The sequence below is a fragment of the Anabrus simplex genome, chromosome 5, assembly GCF_040414725.1.
Source record: "Anabrus simplex isolate iqAnaSimp1 chromosome 5, ASM4041472v1, whole genome shotgun sequence".
In the NCBI taxonomy this organism is placed as follows: Eukaryota; Metazoa; Arthropoda; class Insecta; order Orthoptera; family Tettigoniidae; genus Anabrus; species Anabrus simplex.
In genome coordinates, this window is record NC_090269.1 from 293,770,542 (window position 1) to 293,791,258 (window position 20,717).

Here is a 20,717-nt window from a genome sequence, read left to right on the forward strand (position 1 = left end):
AGTAGAAGCGGGGTAGTTTTTTGTCCGGGTACTCCGGTTTTCCCTGTCATATTTCATTCCAGAAACACTCTCCAAGATAATTTCAATTCATCTGTCAAACATTCATTAACTATTGCCTCAGAGGAGTGCGACAGACTTTGGCAGCCGGCACAGTTCCAATCCTCGCCATCAGAGGGTGGCTTCATTCATTCTATTCCTGACTCGACCGAAACTGAAAACAGGTTGTGGATTTTCGTTTTTCATTACCTGTTAATTATGTGTCAAGTGATTTTTTGTAGAATTCTTTATTTTGACATTGGCTGATATTTAAAGAATTATTTTATAGTTTTGGAATGAATTTTTTGTGTTTAATTTAAAGTTTTAATTTTTTATGTTCAGGGACAGAGGTGAAAGAAGGCGCGGGCATGAATGTGTCTATCTAAGACAGTCAAAATATTAATTAAAATAAAATTAGCGTTATATTTCTTTTCTCGGTTATCTTTTGGTTTTTCAAAGACAAACTTTATAATTCAGGTACAAAAGTTCATAAGATAGAGTAACAATTTTAGAATATAGAATAACTCTTAACAACCTTGAGATTGAAGCTCCCTAATTATGCACTCTCCATGAGCGCTGCGGCTCCTTTCAAAAACAGTCAAGGAGACGACGTTCCCAATTTCTTTTACTTCACAAGAAGCCGGAGTATTCAAAAGATCCAATGTTTCAAGAGCACCTTTTGCTCCACAAAATTATCTAGGAGACTACACCCCAAACATTACAACGTTACGGCCTTCCAAAGGCACCATTAAATATTTACACCAACACCTTTACATGAATAGAAAGAGCATCTATGCTCTATAAATTTTACACTGAGGAATCTATTTCCAGAAATTTCCAGGCCTATCAAAGGCTCAACCTACATTTGACAAATTCCAACAGTATGCACTCTCTTAGACACTCAACAGTCTAACCCCTAACATAAAAAAAAAATGAAACTGAATTTTACAAAGTCATAATCACCTCAAAGTCAAGTTGATAGGGAACTCGAGAGGATATCACACTCTATATTCCAGAATTTCGGCTAAGTTCTTTTGACTAGTTTGAAAGTTACATTTTAGAAAATTAAAGTTTGGGCACCTGCCCCTCGAGCTAGCTTTCAAAGACTATCATTTCTATAGGACTGCCATTACCTTGAGCTGATGGATTACTCTGCGATGGACGAGGCTCCCCGCTTCCTTTATAAATACACACACACTAGACTGGAGCGATGAATAAGACAACCTGGTCGAAAAATCTACCAGCTTTTATACCCGAGAGGAAAGATCCGGAAGACTCTGGGCTAAGGCCCGACACGCCCCGAATGTTCTACAGGTTCCATGCTTTGCAGCCAGTGACGGACACCCTTGCAGATCGACAGCGAATCTACCGGTTGTCATGACAACGTCTTCGTCTGCTTGCCAGTAGGTATGTAACGCAATGCTATTTTCGTCATCAATCCTGTAAAATTGTGGTTGTTCGTTTGATGAAAGTTGAGAGAATCGTTAAGCTGCCAGCCTGAGGGTTATTTGTTGGGCACCGTTGGATGTTACGATCGTTTTCGAATAGTGCTAAGCGTGGCTGTTAATATTAGAACAATGCACAGAGTGCAGCCAATTACATCACACTGTAAGAAGTTTTCTGACATTTGCTGTAATTGTTATTACCTTTACCTCAATTGTGTTTCTGAGGCGCCTGTGGCTACTTTTAATAATGTTGTTTCACGTCCGAAGGTTTGCGAAGACGCCGAGGAGCCGACTATTTTTTGCCACTTTGTAGCATTCCAGGAGCGACAACCCTTCACACACAATTGAAATGAAGCAGGGCCAAACCCACTACCTTGGGGACAGCTGGTCAACGCTCTACTATCTAACATCATAACACCATAAGTAATTTTCTTATTTGAATACTTCACATGCCCTGAGACTGAATTTCTCCTTTGTTACCGCTTTCTAAAATCCGTAATAAATATGATCAGAATTTAGTGAGGGACATTTCATTTTTGCACATGCTATTTACATATTTGTCCTAACCGGGCGTCCTCAGATATTATCCTATCTTCTGTTATTGTATACTTTCTTACCTGTCTTAATTACTCCGGATGTATGGGAGGGCTATTCTTGAAGCCTGGACTCTCATTCCTTTGAGCGATATTATGCACTATTATTTTCACGCATTTTTTCCTTCGCAGTCTATGATTTCCCTGATTAAATCATATAACGTACCGTTAACTGGGAGCTTATTTAGAGCCAGTGGGTAAGTTATTAAACTTTTCAGAGTTGGTTCCTTTTACTATAGCCACTAAAAGCGAGCTGCTGTAGGAAGATCATCGTTCCGGGTGCAGCCCTTGTATAGCAGATCATCGGATGAAAGAGAGTGTCTGCGAAGTTAAACTATGCATTCATGCAGAAGGAAGTGTAGTGTGTGATGTGTGAGTTGCGGCTATGTTAAGACCGGAAAAAACACCCAGCCATCGAGCCGAGCGAATTAACTATACAAGGCTAAATTCCCAAGTCTCGACCAAGAATCGAACCTGGAACTTCACGGACTGAATATCAGGACACTAAAATTTGAGCGACGGAGTCAGATACGTATTGTATGAATGTCACCATAGCTGCTGAGTTCGACTGGTGCTGAGTTATGACAGTCTACGATTTGTGCGTCTGGCTCCAATAGCACCTTCCGGACCAATGAAGAAAGCAACAGCAAAACTGCTTCACCCGTCATAATACCAGTGCACCTCACTTGGACGTCGCCTATCGGTTTTTGTGGTTTCCCCATTATCGCATAACCGTTAGTGGTGCTATTTCAGGATCCAGGCACCCTTTGGGCTGAAGACGTAACAGACACTATGAGTGACCGTGAAATCATGTTTAGAAGATGCAGTGGAGATGAAGTCTTACAACACTGAAAATGACTTTCTTCTTATTGTCCGTCTCCCTGGCGTAGCAGCTTTCGGTTCAGAGCGTCTCGGGCTCGATTCCCTGTCAGGCTGGGGATTTTAGCCGCGTCTGGTTAATTCCTCTGGTTCGGGATATAAGTGTCTGTATTTCTCTTAACACACTGCTCCTCAAACATACACAACACATCACAGCACAACCAACAAAGAAATAAGAAACTGTGAATACATCCCCCCCTTTGGTATCGGGATGGAGATCCAGCCGTAAAACTATGGCAAAACTACTTGTATTGTTGACCCCAAATATTTGGGAAGAGACTAGGAAGAAGAAGGAATAACATATATTTTTATCATATGCCTTTATTGAAATTTCTGATGCTGATTACATCGAAAACAATGGCGCAGAATTTAGTACAATACTCTGAACATTAATAGACGTAATTCTAGAGCAGCAAATGTGCAAGTCACACAGAAGTGACTTGATTTTGTTACTCATCAATTAAGTCGAGAGCGAAACTGTTCTCAGGGAAGAGTTGAACGAGATTCTTCCAGGGCAGGTTTAGTTTTCAAATATATCGCTATCTGATGATACGCAACCCATTGTGAAAATTACTGAAAAATATAATTTAGAGGTTAGTCGACTTACTACGTATTATATACAGATATTGAACACCGAACTGAACATCTGAGTGATTATAAAAAAAAAAAGATCGTATCCTGCTTGTAAGTCGTCTTATGTTTCATGGAAAGGCACCATAGAAGTTAAAAAACACTACAGCGTTATTCAAAACGACTTTATCAGCCTCTGAAAGTAAACGTTTGCCACTGTCCAACATTTTATTTAAATACTAATATTTATTAACATTAGCGAACATTTTCATTCTCTTGAGTAAAATATGAGCACTTGATTAAAATACGTAGTATTTTCATGAGATGGCAAATTACTATACAATGTTTTTAATCCTATTTACTGCTGATTGTACGCACTCTGTTTGTGTGCTTCCATTACGATTAACTCTGCAGCACATGCTTCATTGTTCGCTGTGCCCATCCTCCTGTATAGAAGAAGAACTCTTTCAAGGCACACAGAATGCACTTGATGTACCAAAGGGTTGGTCGAAATGTGTGTAGTGTGACTGAGTGTAATAGTAACTGTATATTCTAGATGTTTTCGAGAATTAAAAATCACGAGTAACTAAATAATGACGACTTTTGAATAATGAGTACAAAAGATAGGGATGAGTTTCTTGCAAATTAGGAGCAGTCGCACGGTCCGTTTTCATGTACACCCATTTACTGGGAACGGTTTTCAACCTCGACATAATAATAATAATAATAATAATAATAATAATAATAATAATAATAATAATAATAATAATAATAATAATAATAATAATGCATTTATGAATGAATTCTAAGTTCAAGCGCCTGGATGAAGTTTGCAGCAAATTTAGCATTCCAGTTTCGTCTTCGGGTCGTCAGCACTACAGTCAATGGCGCTAGCAGAGAAACCGAAAGCTCCACGTAAGACAGAATTTTGCAACACTTAACGTTTACATCATGGTTCATTCACGCCCATGGTACGATAAGGTATTTTCACGTCTTAAAAATCAATTGAGCACGGCGAAGATTGAAGCCACGCCTTCAGGCATGCTAATTGCTCCGTCATTAGTGTCGCCGTTTCATGTTCATTTAGTGTGGTTGGGGTTCATTCCGCCACCATCACACATCGCGTGATTTACTTCGAACTGTAATGGGCACCTTATGGGGAAACATAGACAGGGTAAGTACCCGATTGATGGTTGTATAGAATACAACACGGAAATATACTAACCCACAATGTATTTCCTCTTAGTTGTATATTAAACCGCAGAAGAAATGTGTTTTGAAAACGCATATATGCCCGCATTCTAGATATTTTATTATATTTGTTGTGGAGGAAATCCGAAGGGTTAGTAAACATGAAACCAACGTGGTTGGTGTTTATCTCGAGAAGGGTGATGAAAATCTGTCGCCCAATCGCAAAAGAGAGCGTTCACTGCCGATTTGCGTGGAATGTTTAAATATGGGAACAGAGAACTTACTTACTTTCCTTCCTGTGTCACTGTGAGGCCCAAAGCTGTTCAAAATATCAGATAATGAATGAGAATCACTGGTTTGTAATTTAATGCTGAGTTTCTAAAATTTATAGCTAATTTATGAAATAGTGCAGTGTGAATATTATATCTCATCGTGATGGATTTCACTCATTTTGCCAAATCTAAAATTAAACTAAATGAATATAAATGGCTTATGCTGATTTGGGTAAGAAAATTATTGGTAAATTCCCTGAAAAGTGAATCTAAAAGACCTCATTTGTAGGTAATCCAGATATTCCTCATGAAATTTTGATGCTAGCCCAACAGTGGCTAGACATTGATTTGATTATGCGTTTCTTTGTAAAGTCAAAACTGTGGTTTGAATTTGTAAGCAGACTTCCAGATTTCAAAAAGGCATATTGTAGAGTGAAAGCGGTAGAAGATGGCGAGAGGCATAGACACATGTGTGATGATGGTCCATGCCCAGAGGCCGAAGAACTTGAGGTGTGATGGTCGGAATTCAGCGTGACCTTTCTCAAGAGTGTTGATGGTCCACATAGACATGTTGGCTACAAGCAGGAAGGTAACGATCTGACGACCTGGTTTACGACGAGCCTGTTGAGCTGTGCGACAACGGCGGCGCCACGCGTCCAAAACGAACACAGTCTGGCACGTGGTCTGCACCAGCGAAAAGAGTTCGGCTACCAAACCTAGACTTGATTCACTCGTGAAATAACAGCCTATTATTGAGAACATACAATAGATGTACATTCCAGTCTGGGCTATTAACAACAAGCTATTGTCCAGTCCTAGGCCAGTACCATGAGCACCTGAAACAAACAAAAAATACGTTCTTGAATCGTGTACGAAATACACTTTTATGGAAATGTGTATTGAGTACAATCTCGTGAGCTTATAGATTTCGTGAGATTTTTAGAACAGAAATTGACCTCGTCAGTGACTCGAGTGTACTTAGTAAACACCAAGACAAAGAATATTTCTAGATAGGAACAGCATTCAAAATGTTCAATTCTTCGACTGTGGATAACCAAAATATCGAGATATTTATCATTAAGTCATTCCCAATTTTCATTATTGTCATAAAAGCTTGGAAGAAAAAATAATAGCACATTATGATCTCCTCCAGTTCAATTGAATTATGATTACAAAAAATATGTGACTAATATTGTAAACATGACATACTTTTGGTCTTATTAGATTGCTCATTGAGTCTAGTACACCACCAACCTTGGCCCAATGTTTGGGTGGCCAGGCTCTGTCTGCCTCAATCCAGGACAAGTGGAGAGTGATAGACGGGTGACAACTCTCGAAAAGACCTTGGTAACTTGCAAGGTTTCAGAAGAAGATGGTCAGCGATTTGGACGATGGAAAAAGATTTAATGTCCCAACGTCAGACAAAGAGGAAAAATTGTCTCCACCAGTAAGAAACGATGGAAGGAAACCCAGCGGTGGAATGATGGAAGGAATGATTTGTAGTGTAGAAGAAGAACGGTGTATTCAGTTACAATATAAGGCCGTAGAAGAGAAGATTATCAGTCAAGCAATAAAAAGGTGTAAGAGATAGTGACTGAGGAGAGGGAAAGGTGGATGGAAGAATGGACCAAAATGATGAAAGAATGTAAGTAAAGGTAGTAAAAAGATATCATATGGAATGTTTAAAATTAAGAGAAGTAAAGGCATGATGGAGTATGTCAAAATGGTGATTAAAGATGAAAAGATGGAGGAGAATAAGGAGGAGCTCAAAATGATGTGGACGGAGAACTTTGTGGAATTGCTAAATCCAAAAGGTATCTCAGAGCTGAGAAGGATGAAATGAACTACAAATGTAAACGGACTTAACGTGGGAGGAAGTGGAAGTAGCAAAACAGGGGAAGCGCCACTTTTGGATGAGGCGAGTGTGGAGATGGTGAAAGCAGCTGGAGAGATGATGAGAGGAGGACTTTCTGGAACATCTGGGTGCATGGGATGAAATAATTCAAGGATATAACATGAAATACAGTTTAAATAAGAGGGAAGAGGTGCTTACAAAACGGAAGAAGAACAGATAAAGGGATCATGCTTTTATTTATGGCTAAGTTAGGGCTCTTACATTTAATCACAATAAAATATGAACTTATAAATACCAATTCATACAACAACAACAACAACAACAACAACATAATAATAATAATAATAATAATAATAATAATAATAATAATAATAATAATTACAACAACAATAACAACCAAAGTACCGGTGCTCTTCTGCAGCATTCGTTAAAAACAGGTAAGATAACGTGTCTTGATATAAAATTGCTCCATGTGCTGCCTGGGTACATTTTTGAACGTTTACTTTTTGGATTTGTATTAATTATGCGTGAAGTGGATTTGGTTAGACGTCTTTATTGTTACGATGAATGATATTTTACGAACTTAGTTTTGTTTTACAATTTGTTTTACGTCGCACCGACACAGATAGGTCTTTTTTTTTGCTGGGGGCTTTACGTCGCGCCGACACAGATAGGTCTTATGGCGACGATGGGATAGGAAAGGCCTAGGAGTTGGAAGGAAGCGGCCGTGGCCTTAATTAAGGTACATCCCCAACATTTGCCTGGTGTGAAAATGGGAAACCACGGAAAACCATTTTCAGGGCTGCAGATAGTGGGATTCGAACCTACTATCTCCCGGATGCAAGCTGACAGCTACGTGACACAAACCGGTTTTTTACGAAACATTTTGTAGCTTTAGAGTTATTGTTGTGTGTTTTTCTTTAAATTTTAGTTTTAGATGATTTTGTTTCGAGTGTAACTTCGTCCTTTTGGCAGCCCGGCTTGTCTGGGAAGTAGCTGATCCTTTTGAATATTAAAAGTAAGTGATAACTGCATGTATCTACACGTCAGCTATAGCTATGATGTACACGATTCCAGCTGAAATTGGGACTACCGCTAATCAGCTAAGCGAACCCAGAATCTGTACGTGAAATATTCTCGACAAACCATGAGTCAACAATTGACCACTCAGTTATGTAGAACTGAAAAAATCCAAAGAAAAGCTGCTCGATTTGTTCTGGGTGATTTCCGACAAAAGAGTAGCGTTACAAAAATGTTGCAAAGTTTGGGCTGGGAAGACTTGGGAGAAAGGAGACTAGTTGCTCGATTAAATGGTATGTTCCGAGCTGTCAATGGAGAGATGACGTGGGAGGACATCAGTAGACGAATACGTTTGAGTGGTGTCTGTAAAAGTAGGAAAGATCACAATATGAAGATAAAGTTGGAATTCAAGAAGACAAATTGAGGTAAATATTCGTTTACAGGAAGAGGAGATAGGGATTGGAATAACTTACCAAGGGAAATGTTCAATAATTTTCCAATTTCTTTGCGACCATTTAAGAAAAGGCTAGGAAAACAACAGATAGGGAATCTGCCACCTAGGCGACTGCCCTAAATGCAGATCAGTAGTGATTGTTTGATTGATTGATTGATTGATTGATTGACTGATTGATTGATGCAATGCCAAACGGCGCATGTGTGTGCGCCCTTTAGAATTCTCGTCAAGCACATGGCCGGCATTGGACTAGCACGTGGCCTTGATGTACTGGCGAGCGCTTTGGCCAAAACATATCATTTTCGTGCCTATGATGTAGTTTTTGAAACTAAGTTATTGATGGCAAATTATGTAATAATCTGAACGTCCAGATCTATTAATATTTTGGGCCAGATTGACCTGAGGTAGACATATGTGGCCCAAAAATAATGCATTGCAGGGGCACCCATAATTTTTTCAACCGGCCCTGCATTTTGTATACTTACTTGGTGTCCGAGGAGGAATGTCAATATTCAGGGATATGACAGGAGCGATCAGTTGAATCAAAAACCTTCATATGTAGTGATGGGACATTCGATTCATTTTACTGAATCGATTCATTTGATTCCGTTCACGTTCACGTTACTGATTCCGATTCACGGCTCATTGGTCACCGCTCCTACTGCATCTGTGTAGTATGTGCTGGTAAGACAGCAGCAACAGCATTCAGTGCTCGCAGCTGCCATCTGGTCTTCATACTATGAACTCCTTTCCTAGAAAAAATGCTAGTTACTCTAATACATCGAAGGTTTCCGGCGACGCAGGGTGGGAAAGGTTAGGATTAGGAAGGTAGCAGCCATGGCCTGAATTAAGGTATAGTCCCAGCATTTCCTGGTGTGAAAGTGGGGAAAGTACGGAAAAACCATCTTAACGGCTGCCGACGGTGGGATTCGAAACCACCATCCCCCGAATGCAAGCGCATAGCCACGCGATATTAACCGCACGACAACTCGCTCAGTCATTTAAAAAAAAGTATTTTTCTATCAGCTGAGGATATTTTTAAATCGTCATATTTTGTATAGGCTACCCGAGATGTACAGTAGCCCGCTGGTTTTCTGATTCAACATACTATTATTGCGTCTGTCCACATGTGATTGAAGTCTTGTGCAACGATGTGACATATGAACTGAGAGAATACTGAGCCGTTCTTCCCAATATAAAACAGGTACTTTTGAGTGGTCATGAGCATGACTCATAGTCATAGGGCAGGCTAGAGTCGAGTTTAATTGTCAAATGTCAACTATAATACTAAGATTCATTAAACTAATAAATAGTATAACCTAATAGCCTACCTACTTACTAGCTACTTCAGAATTATGTTGTGACTACCTTTATAACACTGCAAATAAATCCATCTATTATTTTAACCTCCCTGTAAGAAGAGAACAGTGAATGCAAATGGGTATTATTTTCAAATGAGCTGAGCTCGAGAGTCCATTATAGCATACGATTCTTTCAGTGTAGCATGGCTCACTGTATGTCTAGCTGCAGCCGAAGCTCGGCTGTCCGCGTGTCCAGTGAGCCGATAAGGAGCCGTGTGTATCATGTGTCTCACTGAGCCGTGCTCGTTCACGATTCTTTCGATGTGCCATGATTCACTGTCTCGCTGCAGTGGAAGCTCGGCTCCCCGTCAACGTCCAGTGAGTGCGCCACTCAGCACTGTCCGCTGGGAGTAAGCTGAATCGTGTGCCGTGAGCTCGCCTTTCCTGTGAATCGATTCACTCGGACACTAATTGAATGAATCGATACACTGCTTCGAATCATGCATTCAGTAGCCAACACTATTCATATGGTCATATGAACTATTCCGAATGTTTTTCGAGATATTTACATTTAATGTAAATTTGTTTTTGGGCTAGTGGCGCACATGTATGTGTCTTACCCACCCAACCTCTTTGACATTTTATTCTAGCCCAACCTACTTCGTTGTTTTGAACCTCTTTGCTCGGGATGTGTTTCTGCCATTAAACTAGCTCTTTGAACGCGCAGTTGCGAGTGAAGTAATTAGAGGGACTGAGAGTGTATCAGAGAGAAGCATCGGTTAACTGTGTCTGTACACGCGCTGGTTAAAATGCCACGCATCTACACTCATGAAGAATATGCAGATATGGTGTATGTTAACGGCTTCTGCGATCGTAGCGCTCCTCCTCCTGTCGAGGAATACTGTCGGCGCTTTCCGACACGTCGAATTCCTGATTGTAGAGTGTTTACCAGAGTTTTCAGCACATTGCGTGAAACAGGTATTCTTCCAAGTTCCCATTTTTCTTCTGAACGTGCAGTTCAACAACCTGTGCAGGAACAGTAACACATTGTTGAAATGGTGCAGCGTAGCCCTATTACCAGCACACAGCGAATTTCTACACGTATCAAAGTCCCACAAACACGCGTATGACGAACATTGCATGCGGAAAACTTGTACCCATTTCTAACCGTCAAAGTGGTTGGGTGGGTAAGATACACATGTGCGTGCCACTAGCCGAAAACGAATTTACATTAAATGTATTTTATCTTGGAAAACATTCGGAATACGGCATATGTGTATATGAAGTTGTTTTGCTTGAAATGATCATTCCTGTCATATCCCTGAATATTGACCATTCCTTCTGGGACACTCTGTATAGATGAACAACGCCACACTCGACACACAAAGTAGTTACGTAACGAGAACTGTTACTTACCTCCGATATTCTTATGGAAGCGTAGATCTCTCATCTGCCACATACAAATCATTACTGCTACAGTACACACGACGTAGAGCACCAGTTCACACACATTCACCTCGAAGATGGCCGCTTTTCGGTAGTCGTCTTGTTTGTTAAGCACGAAAAAGAGGATGAGGGAGATGATGGTCAACACTAGCACGAGGATCCCGCCAAATAGACCCTTGTGAGCGTTGGCGCAGTCCACCGAAAAGTGGTGGTGAGAACGTATGTTTTCTGCAATGAGATATATCAACTCGTGAATACAATGAATATGATTAACAAGATCAGAAACCTAAAATACTCCAGCCAATAGATTTTAGGGATGTCCATGCTTTAATTTTAAGATTATACGTTAGACTATGTAACACTGTGGTCCAATTAGCATATTCTTATGTCATTTAAAATACAAGATAAAATAAATACGATTTACTGCATAAAGAATACTTGTATGCCATGAGATATCAAACTTCGTTTCCAAGTTTTCAAACATTGCATTATTTTAGTATTTTCAATGATTACAACAATTAATTATGATCGCATAAAATTCTATGCTCATTTAAATTCACACCTATATGTTGTTACAAATAGAGATAAGGAACTGCATGCAAAGTCTTTGAAGTTCGCTGGGCTTTTATCTGTAGAGAATATCTCCTTTAATCTTGTCCTTTCAGTTCTATATCATTTCAATGCCTGCACACGTGGAAAACATAATAATATTCTGAATTAAAAATATCGTAAATACAGTACATTGTTAATCATATTCAACAACAGAGTCCGAATAGAACCCTGTATCTCTAGGAAATCCAATTCGTAAAATTAGTTGCTTAATGAGTCGGATATTAAGAAAATGTAACTCAGAATTGCTACTTGTCTTAACTTCTAACACCAAAGAACTTTCTGCTGGAACTACTTGATTACACAAGATTACCTGAGATATTCAAGAAATTTGCCAGGCCATTTATTCCTTAATACAACCTGTAATGGACAAAGAGATGGTTGGAAAGGTCAAAGCCCTCCATCTTATCACTATAATTTTGAAAAACATTTTTTTAAAATTTGGAGTCCGCATACGAGGTGTATTCTATGAATTCTCCCCTTGTTTTTCACTGTGGTCTAGGTTATAGAGAATGAATTACACTATTCTTTTCCCTGGGATATTTGCAAAATCTTTGTTTTCCCTATTTTTGACAAGTGAAAATTATATCATTTCCACACAATCGTAAAGAGGACATTGTAACTGTCCTCTGAACAGCTCGCCCAATTCAACAGCCACCGAGGAAGTTACTGAATGCTGACGATCAATGGGATTATATGGTTTCATGTTTAAGTTCGTATATGAGAAAGCCAGGAGTCCTAACTTTACCATGACCAATAAACACATCTAATAATAATAATAATAATAATAATAATAATAATAATAATAATAATAATAATAATAAAGCATGGCAAGAGCGGCCGTTTAAAACATATCCCAAGAATCTAAACTCAAATACCTGGGAGGACTCAATGGTGAAGCAAACAAAGAAAGGGTCTCTAAACTGCAGTTTTATAATCTTTGATGTCTCCTTCTGGATTTTAATAAAGGCATGCCACTTCTCTGTGGTTTTCTGCAAATTTCAGTCTTGCCGGATGGGACTTTAGAAACGAATAATGAAGAAAACTGTAAAGCTTTGGCAGATCATTTCCAAGACCTTCTAACTGCGAACCTCCTACTGAACAACTCACATTTGAAACATCAGAACCAAATCCAGATTCAGAGCCTCCAACAATAGAAGAAGTTGAACAGATAATACACGAGTTAAGAAACAACAAAGTTCCGGGGGGAAGATGGCATAATTGCCGAAATGTGGAAAGTAGGTGGCAGAAATTTCGCTCAGAAAATCCACAAACTTCATAGAGATATCTGGACCAGTGAAACAATTCATGAAGACTGAAAGTGTGCAATAATTCGCCCATTACATAAGAAAGGGGATAAAACTGTCATAAATAACTACAGAGGTATTTCCTTACTTGCAGTACCAACACAATTCTTTCGAAACTCTTACTGAAGAGACTTGAAATACAAACAGATCATTTGATTGGAGATTATCAGCCAGGGTTCAGGAAAGGCAGGTTGTGCGCAGAACAGATTCTTAACCTCAAGACCATCCTACAAATTCGTGAAAGCAGGCAAACGGTGATTACTTTTGTGGACTTCAAAGAAAGGCATGTGACCGTATAGATAGACCGACACTTTTCCGTGTACTGGAAGAATTCAAAGTAGACAGGAAAACAAAGAATTAATCATGCAAACGCTAACAGGCACCAGTTCCAAGGTTAAACTCTTAGGGGAATTGTCTGAACCATTTGATGTTAAAACAGGAGTCCGACAAGGAAATGGGTTGTCCCCTTTATTGTTTACTCTTGTTTTAGAAAAGTGATTAAGACTTGGGAAAAAGAAATTAAGGGAATAACCCTTGGCAGATTACGTGAAAACAAAATTAATTTTGCAGTGTTTGGCCTTCGCATATGACTTAGTAGTGTTGTTCAATAACAGACAGGAAGCAATTGCATCTATTGAAAAACTCCATGAAATTTCATCCAGAACAGGACTCCAGATCTCATATCAGAAAACTCACTACATGGAGGGATCCCTTCGGTACCTACTGTAGATGGACAACCAATGGAAACCCAATATGGCAAAATATCTCAAGAATCTGAACTCGAATACTTGGGAGAAGTCATCCAACCTTCAGGACTCAATCGTGTAGTAAACAAATAAAGGATCTCTGAATTACAAAGAGCATGCCGTCTCACTTAGAGCAGAAAAAAGATATATATCCCGAAATGCAAAATTAAGACATTATAACACTGTAATCAAGCCTGAGGCACTGTGTGCATCTGAAACACTAATCATTGGGGGCAGATCATTTATTAAACATGTAGGAAAGCAAGAAAGAAACATTTTAAGTAATTCTTTTGGACCAATATGTACAGGGGGAATTTAGATGATAATGAAATCTCATGACCTGTACCCCACTCAGAGAAAATCTGAGACAGATTTAGGGAAATAAGTTTGAAATGTTATGAACATATTCTCAGAATGAGCAATCAGAAATTGACCAAAAGAATTCTGAAACTTGCCCTATCAATGAAAGTAAAAGAACAATAATTGGTTGCTGGAATTTGGAAATGATCTTCTGGAAATAGGCATCACAGATGACATTGTGTTAGACAGATCTCAGTTCAGAAAGTCGACAATCACCGATTTAAACATCATCCAAGCACTACCACCAACGAAGCCTGGTCAGAAGGTCGCCAGAAAAGCCACAGCGCGAAGATGAAGAGATATGGGGAGAAGGAAAAGGCAACGGCATCAGCTAAATAAGTTCAATAGTGCTCCGTAATTCGGCATAACGAAGAAAGGATAATAATCAAGACAAGCTTTAAGGTCACCCTCTAAAATTGTGGGGACATATGAACAAGCTCACCATTAGCTATACTACAGTTCTTCAAGTTTTTTAAGTCAGAGAAGAATTAAAATAGAAAGGAAAGAGTGGAGTAGAACTAAAATCATACCTTTGCAGTACTGCAGTGGGTTCTCTGATTTCTCATCGGACTTTGAGTCGTTGGAGTCGTCATTTTCGCTATATGTGCTGTGATGAACGTTCTTGTTAGGCTTCTTCACGTTCTTCCACATCTCGTAGAGGATGACTGCGCAAATGAGGCTGTACTCAATAGTGCAGGGGAACAGAAATGGACTAGCATCTTGGACTAGGTGTCCCATAATATCTGAACGTCGGCAGTCCTTACGAAATTCTGTACCGTGTACTTCGTGTGAATCGTCATCCGTCAAGTTCTTAAGATGAGCCTCTGAAAACAAACAACATAACTTTGTCATTCTTATGGCTTATTCTATGAGATTAATGGGATCTGAAATGTCTATTCGCAGGAGAATACGTGAGAACTGCCCATGTGAGCCGTACCCTGACATCCCATATGAGATATTGATTCATATATTTGGCATATCAAATAATTATATACAAGTGGACTTCAGTCAAGCATTGGAAAAGTAGCAGATTACAGAACAGTTGACACTGGAAGTCCTGGAGTCGTAATGTTGCTGTATGTTTCGCGAAGCTTGCCTGCAACCGTGGGAAACGTTCAGCTTTACCAGGAGTTAGCACATCCCAGCACATGTAGAATCCGTTGGCCACGAGGAGTTTTCAGCCAATTGGGAAGCGAGGGTGTGGCTAATATGAATTCTGGACAGCGCAGAATTAAAATCCCAGGCTGACCAACATTGATATCTGTCTGATGTGTACAGCGGTAAAGAGAAGTCAGTTCTGTTATTTGAGGGTTTTCCACAAGTCTGAGAGTGAAAAAAGTAAGGAATAAATTATAGCAATTATCTGAGTCGTAATTAAGTTATCAGGAGTGCATCTGATATTAATTTTAACAAATTACAAAGTCATTGTGTGTGACAAGGACTCTGATTGGTTGAGTATTTGAACATACTGGGAATCCCCTAGCCACAACGACGTTGGCTATGTTACTTAAGTGCCCCAGCTGTCGGGAGCGTTCTTCTTATTGCGTGTGTTGCCGTGAAGTGAGCATCGCTCCATACTCCTTCTTTCTGTGTGTGTGTAGGCATGAAGTGAGCAACGCTCCATACTCCTTCTTTCTGGGTGTGTTGTTGTGAAGTGAACATCGTTCCGTACTTCTCCTTTATCTGTGCGTGAATGCTGCCACGTGGGCAGAAGCAACACCTCCTAAATATATAGGGCCTCACAACTGTTCTGGGAATATACTGTGACGTCAAAATCGGGAGGCAAGCTTGAACCTTTTCAGTAATAACACAGCAATGAGTTTGGCCATGTAACGCTGGAATTAGAAGAGTTTTAATTCGTTTAATGGTGCCAATTGTTAATACCGTTGTACGTAATGGTACTGATGTGTTGCGTACTCAACTTGAAGTGCATGCATTAAGTTTACGAAAGACGAGGTTATGCGGCAGATATGTTTACGTGCAATTCCAAGACAAGACTACAGATCTACTAATAACTCAATGGTGAGTAACTATTATTATTACATTCTCACACAATCATAATGAGTATAGGCCTTTGACGTATTTAACTACACGCAACAGCTGGTGATATGTAGGCATATTTACTCTTTAATGATACAAGGTTATGTTAGATCACAATCATGGGATACATTATTTCAACGGTATTCTTCTTCTTCTTCTTCTTCTTATTATTATTATACGCATTAAAACATACCACCTACAGGAGCTGCTGGTGTAGGCCGATTCACTCTGTAAATGCACGAATTTCGCTCACGGTGATACATTATTTTACAGGTATGCCACAGACATTTCAAAGTCGGTGATATTTTATGGGAAGTAACTGGTACTGATCCTGCCAGAATGTGACTATAAATATGATGGGCAGTTGGAAAAGATATAAGCCACTGCTGTCTCTGACAATCATGGTCTTGGAAGAGGAGTAGTTAAAAGAACCAGGCAAAAATGTAGAATAGAAAGGAGCAATAAACAGAGCCATTGAAGATAGTACATATCTCATACACAGAATTTCAACACAGCTGAAAAGTACAATAAACACGTTGTTACCTGATGGTTGTTGTACTGTGATGAAGGGAACGTAAGTAATTTTTCTGTACGTCGATACATCAAGGCAACCATACTGCATGGCATATGTAATCATCTTATAAGACAGGGCCTTTATTCTAAACGGGTTTTATTAAAGTAAAAATATTTCTAATGTATATGTGGACAAAATTACTAATATAAATGCGGTATATTCTTTAGTTACAAAACATCATAGCTGCATCACAAGGAATGAGTGTAACAATGTGTAGAAAGATTCAATAAATAAGTTAATTCTAGTCCTAGTTGGTGAATTGGACACCGAGGATGATGTCCCCACAGTTAATTTAATAGCCATAGTTAAAACATTTCTTACTTCATAAAGGAGTATGTGCATGATTTTCTTGTTATTTGTTCAACCTTCTGTCTGATATCTCCTCTTGTTTACAAATTGATGGCCGACCCCGTGGTGAGGGGATATAATGCCTGCCTCTCACCCGGAGGCCCCGGTTCGATTCCAGGCCAAGTCAGGGATTTTTACCTAGATCTGAGGGCTGGTTTGAGGTCCACTCAGCCTGCGTGTTTACATTTGCGAGCTATCTGACGGTGAGATAGCGGCCCAGGTCTAGAAAGCCAAGAATAACGGCTGAAAGGATTCGTCATGCGGAACCCAAGACACCTCGTAATCTGCAGGTCTTCGGGCTGAGCTGGATCAAGGCCAAGCCCTTCAGGGCTGTTGCGCCGTGCGATTTTTACAAATTTATGAGACAGTAGAATTTAATGTTGCCACAATATGTCAATACTTTTAAAAGAGTAGGCTCCAGTCCGAATGGTAGTCCAATATTAGGTTAGAAACTTACATACTTTCTGGAATACATAAAGGTTTCGAACAGAATTACAAATTAGTAACATCGATGGTAGGTGAAATTCTCATTAAACCATACATGAACTTCAAGAGAGGAAACATTGTAGGCTCATGTGCAAATACTGCCAGTGATGCTACATCAGCTTAGATGTTAGGCCTATGCTAATATTATACGTGCTAGTTTTCTTTTAAGATCACGCAATACCTATTTAAATTGAAATATGTTTGTAACATTCTGTTGTGATGTTAGCAATTCGGCCTAAGTGAGTTAACATTGCAAAATGCTGTCGTGTTTTACAACTGTCTGCTGTTTATCTTTAATGGCAGAGTCACTAAAATACGGTAATAACGACAGTATAATTCAATATCCTTCAAATTTGAAACGCTATTTGTTAGTAAATAAATTATTCCATTGGCAAAAAATATTAAATTCATGTCTGTGTTTAACTATGTTCCGCGTTTCTCTGCATTGCCATCGCCTCCGTAGCGTGACGTCACTACGCTGTTGTTAGGCCTTATTATCTAGGAGGTGTTGGCTGAAGTCTAACATTTTAAGGTCGCACTAAGACAGTGAATTTAACTTTGTGAACAGTGATACGTAAACTGGGTGCAGTTTTAAGTCGCCGAGTGCGCTATGTCGCACGTTCTTATCATAAAGTAACAGGTGGTAGTATCAGCTGCAGACTGGTAATTGAGTGAGAGACGCTCATCTACATTGTATTTTCGGGCCGGTCGCGTATCGCGAAAGACTTTCCGTATCGAACAGCGAGCCGCTATAAATAACTGTATTTAAACCCTTAACATTTATTGTATAGTAAATATTACGGGTGTTTTGTATTAGTGTATTAACGTTGGCATTAACTACAGCTGACGAACGGTTTATTCGGCACGTGCACGGAGAGCGGTGAAGAGATATTGACCAGAGTCTTGTGTGTTGCTGTTATACAGGAATTAACCTCAAGAAGATGGCATCGCCTTTAGAAGAAAGTAGATTGTTTCCACGTGTTGTAAACCTGTTGAAGGTGGAGTAGACCCTATAGGAGCAGGGATGTGATGTGCTACCAGTGTCCAGGGAGTTGCCAAGTTAAGATGCATGTATTATAATTAAATGGCATGTTTTATGAATTACGATTAATACTAGTGAGGCTTAGATTAGGGATTTTCTTTAGTGTAATTTTTGCCTGACGGCATGTGTTCATTTTACATTTGTGATGCTGTAAATATGGATAGGAAGAGATCGCACGTCTTTTCTTTATTTATTTTACTTTATAACTAGCTAGATGGGATATTGAGGGAAATGTTAGGATTTATTTTTGATTTTATTTGTGTGAAATATGCATGTTATCTAGCTTAAGGTTATTCCTGTGTTCTTGTTTGATAGTGATAGAAGGATTAGATTGCCAAAATCATCAACCTCATGAGTTATACACTCGCGGCGTCGAGAAAAACTTTTATTTTTCTATTTAGAGACGTTAGTGACAGATAGGATGCATGGTGCATGTATTACAGGAGCTGTGAGACGTGTGGAGCTGTGTATGCACCGTTGACTAGAATACATTATTCTAATGTGGGTTGGAAACTGTTTTGTACAATGATTCGAGAGGGAATCGAACCCTGATTTATAATGAGAAAGGCTGATGATATTACAAGATACACATGAGAATTTAGTGCATGCTGAATGATGAAGTCAATTTTGCGGGCAGATTGCATGTGTGAAGCGAGAATAGGCCTGTGATTGTATTCTGAGGTATTATTGAGAATCAGAATTGCCGTGAAATAAATGTCAGGCCAGTAAATATGATGTGTGTGTTGAATTATAGTAGCATGCTGGCAAGATGTACGATTGTGTATGTGAATCTCCGAGCAGTTGTTGAGATATTAGCTCGCCCTACAGGTTAGCTTATCAGCCAAGGTTATACAGTTATCGCGAAGTGAGAAGCTATTTCCGTAATATAATCTTGTCAAACAGTGACCAATTCCTCAGTGAAGTATTGAGCTTTTAACATTCTTTTCAGCCCACTGCAAAGCAGAAAAGATGTGACTGATGAAGGGCACTATCCGGTGCGCAAATGCAGCAAGAGGAACGCCATATTGCCCATTGATTTACATGTGTTTATTAAAGTATATTATTTGTTTTCTCTTACAGGATGGTGTTTGGATGTGATTTCATGGTGATTTTGATTTGTTGTATTGTTGATTAATGGGGAACAGCCCGAGTGCTGAGTGAATGGTTATGGTCAATCTAGTTCTTACTAGATCTTTTGGTGAACCGCGTTTCACGTCGAGTCAGTGTAGTATATAAGATATCTCCCTTCATCCAATGTAAATACTTGAATATTTTTATTGTTTTGGTTATTGAAAATATAGCGTAGGGAAATGCCACTAGTATTTTTCGTAGTTCATATCATGTCACACTGCGTCTTAAATCACGTTTAAAGGTAAATATCGCGGCAACTACCCTGAATTTCAATCCGTATAAAGTGATACTTAAAATAGTGATACTCCATGAGAACAGGGACGTTGGACTATAATGTGGAGTTATTCCGAAACTCATAAATATTTAAAGTTAAATTTTGGAACTTTCATTTTATCATTTTATTTTGATCTGCGAGATTAATGTTTGTTGTCCATTTTCACTTTCGTTGGTTTTAATTTCATTTCAATGCTAATTTCATTGACGTTTTATTAATTAATTTTTATTTGTGTTGTAGTATGATTCGGGGTTATTTTATGTAATAAATTCATCTTACCCCATATTAGTGTTTCTCATTCGAGATAAACCTCCATTATTCCTGTCATATACTTAGAGATAAGTTATAAACTTCGACTTTTAGACTTACCCACGACAACTTACCCACTCTCTGCCCAACTTGAGTTAGTCGGATGTTTAATCAGGAAATGGAGGCATCGTGCTAGAGGGTTCTTATCCCTGGGTACGGTACACCTGGGTTATTGTGCTAGAATGTAACAACCATCACAGTTGATGGCCTCTGTCTGCTACGTTGTCGAAAAGTGTTTAGGGGTGTTACTTGTATTTGTCTAATAATAATAATAATAATAATAATAATAATAATAATAATAATAATAATAATAATAATAATAATAATAATAATAATAATAATATGGTTATTACAAGCCTGGTTCAGCTCTTGTAAGTCATCTTTCGTGTATTGAAAACTGTGTTAGTGTGGTGGATGGTAGAAGTGAGT

At 39.0% G+C, this 20,717-nt stretch overlaps 1 protein-coding gene across 2 annotated transcripts in view; it reads right to left on the reverse strand.

The window, feature by feature from the left end:
• Window positions 1-3,275: 3,275 nt before the first annotated feature.
• Window positions 3,276-20,717, reverse strand: part of LOC136874847 (proton channel OtopLc) — a 164,294-nt gene continuing 146,852 nt past the window's right edge. For both annotated transcript variants that reach the window (XM_067148526.2, XM_067148525.2), the window contains exons 10-12: window positions 14,615-14,908; window positions 11,033-11,290; window positions 3,276-5,822 (exon numbers count right to left, since the gene is read on the reverse strand). In XM_067148526.2, the coding sequence (XP_067004627.1) occupies window positions 5,359-5,822; window positions 11,033-11,290; window positions 14,615-14,908 (1,016 nt within the window). In that variant the 3' untranslated portion in view covers window positions 3,276-5,358. The remainder of the gene's footprint in view (window positions 5,823-11,032; window positions 11,291-14,614; window positions 14,909-20,717) is intronic.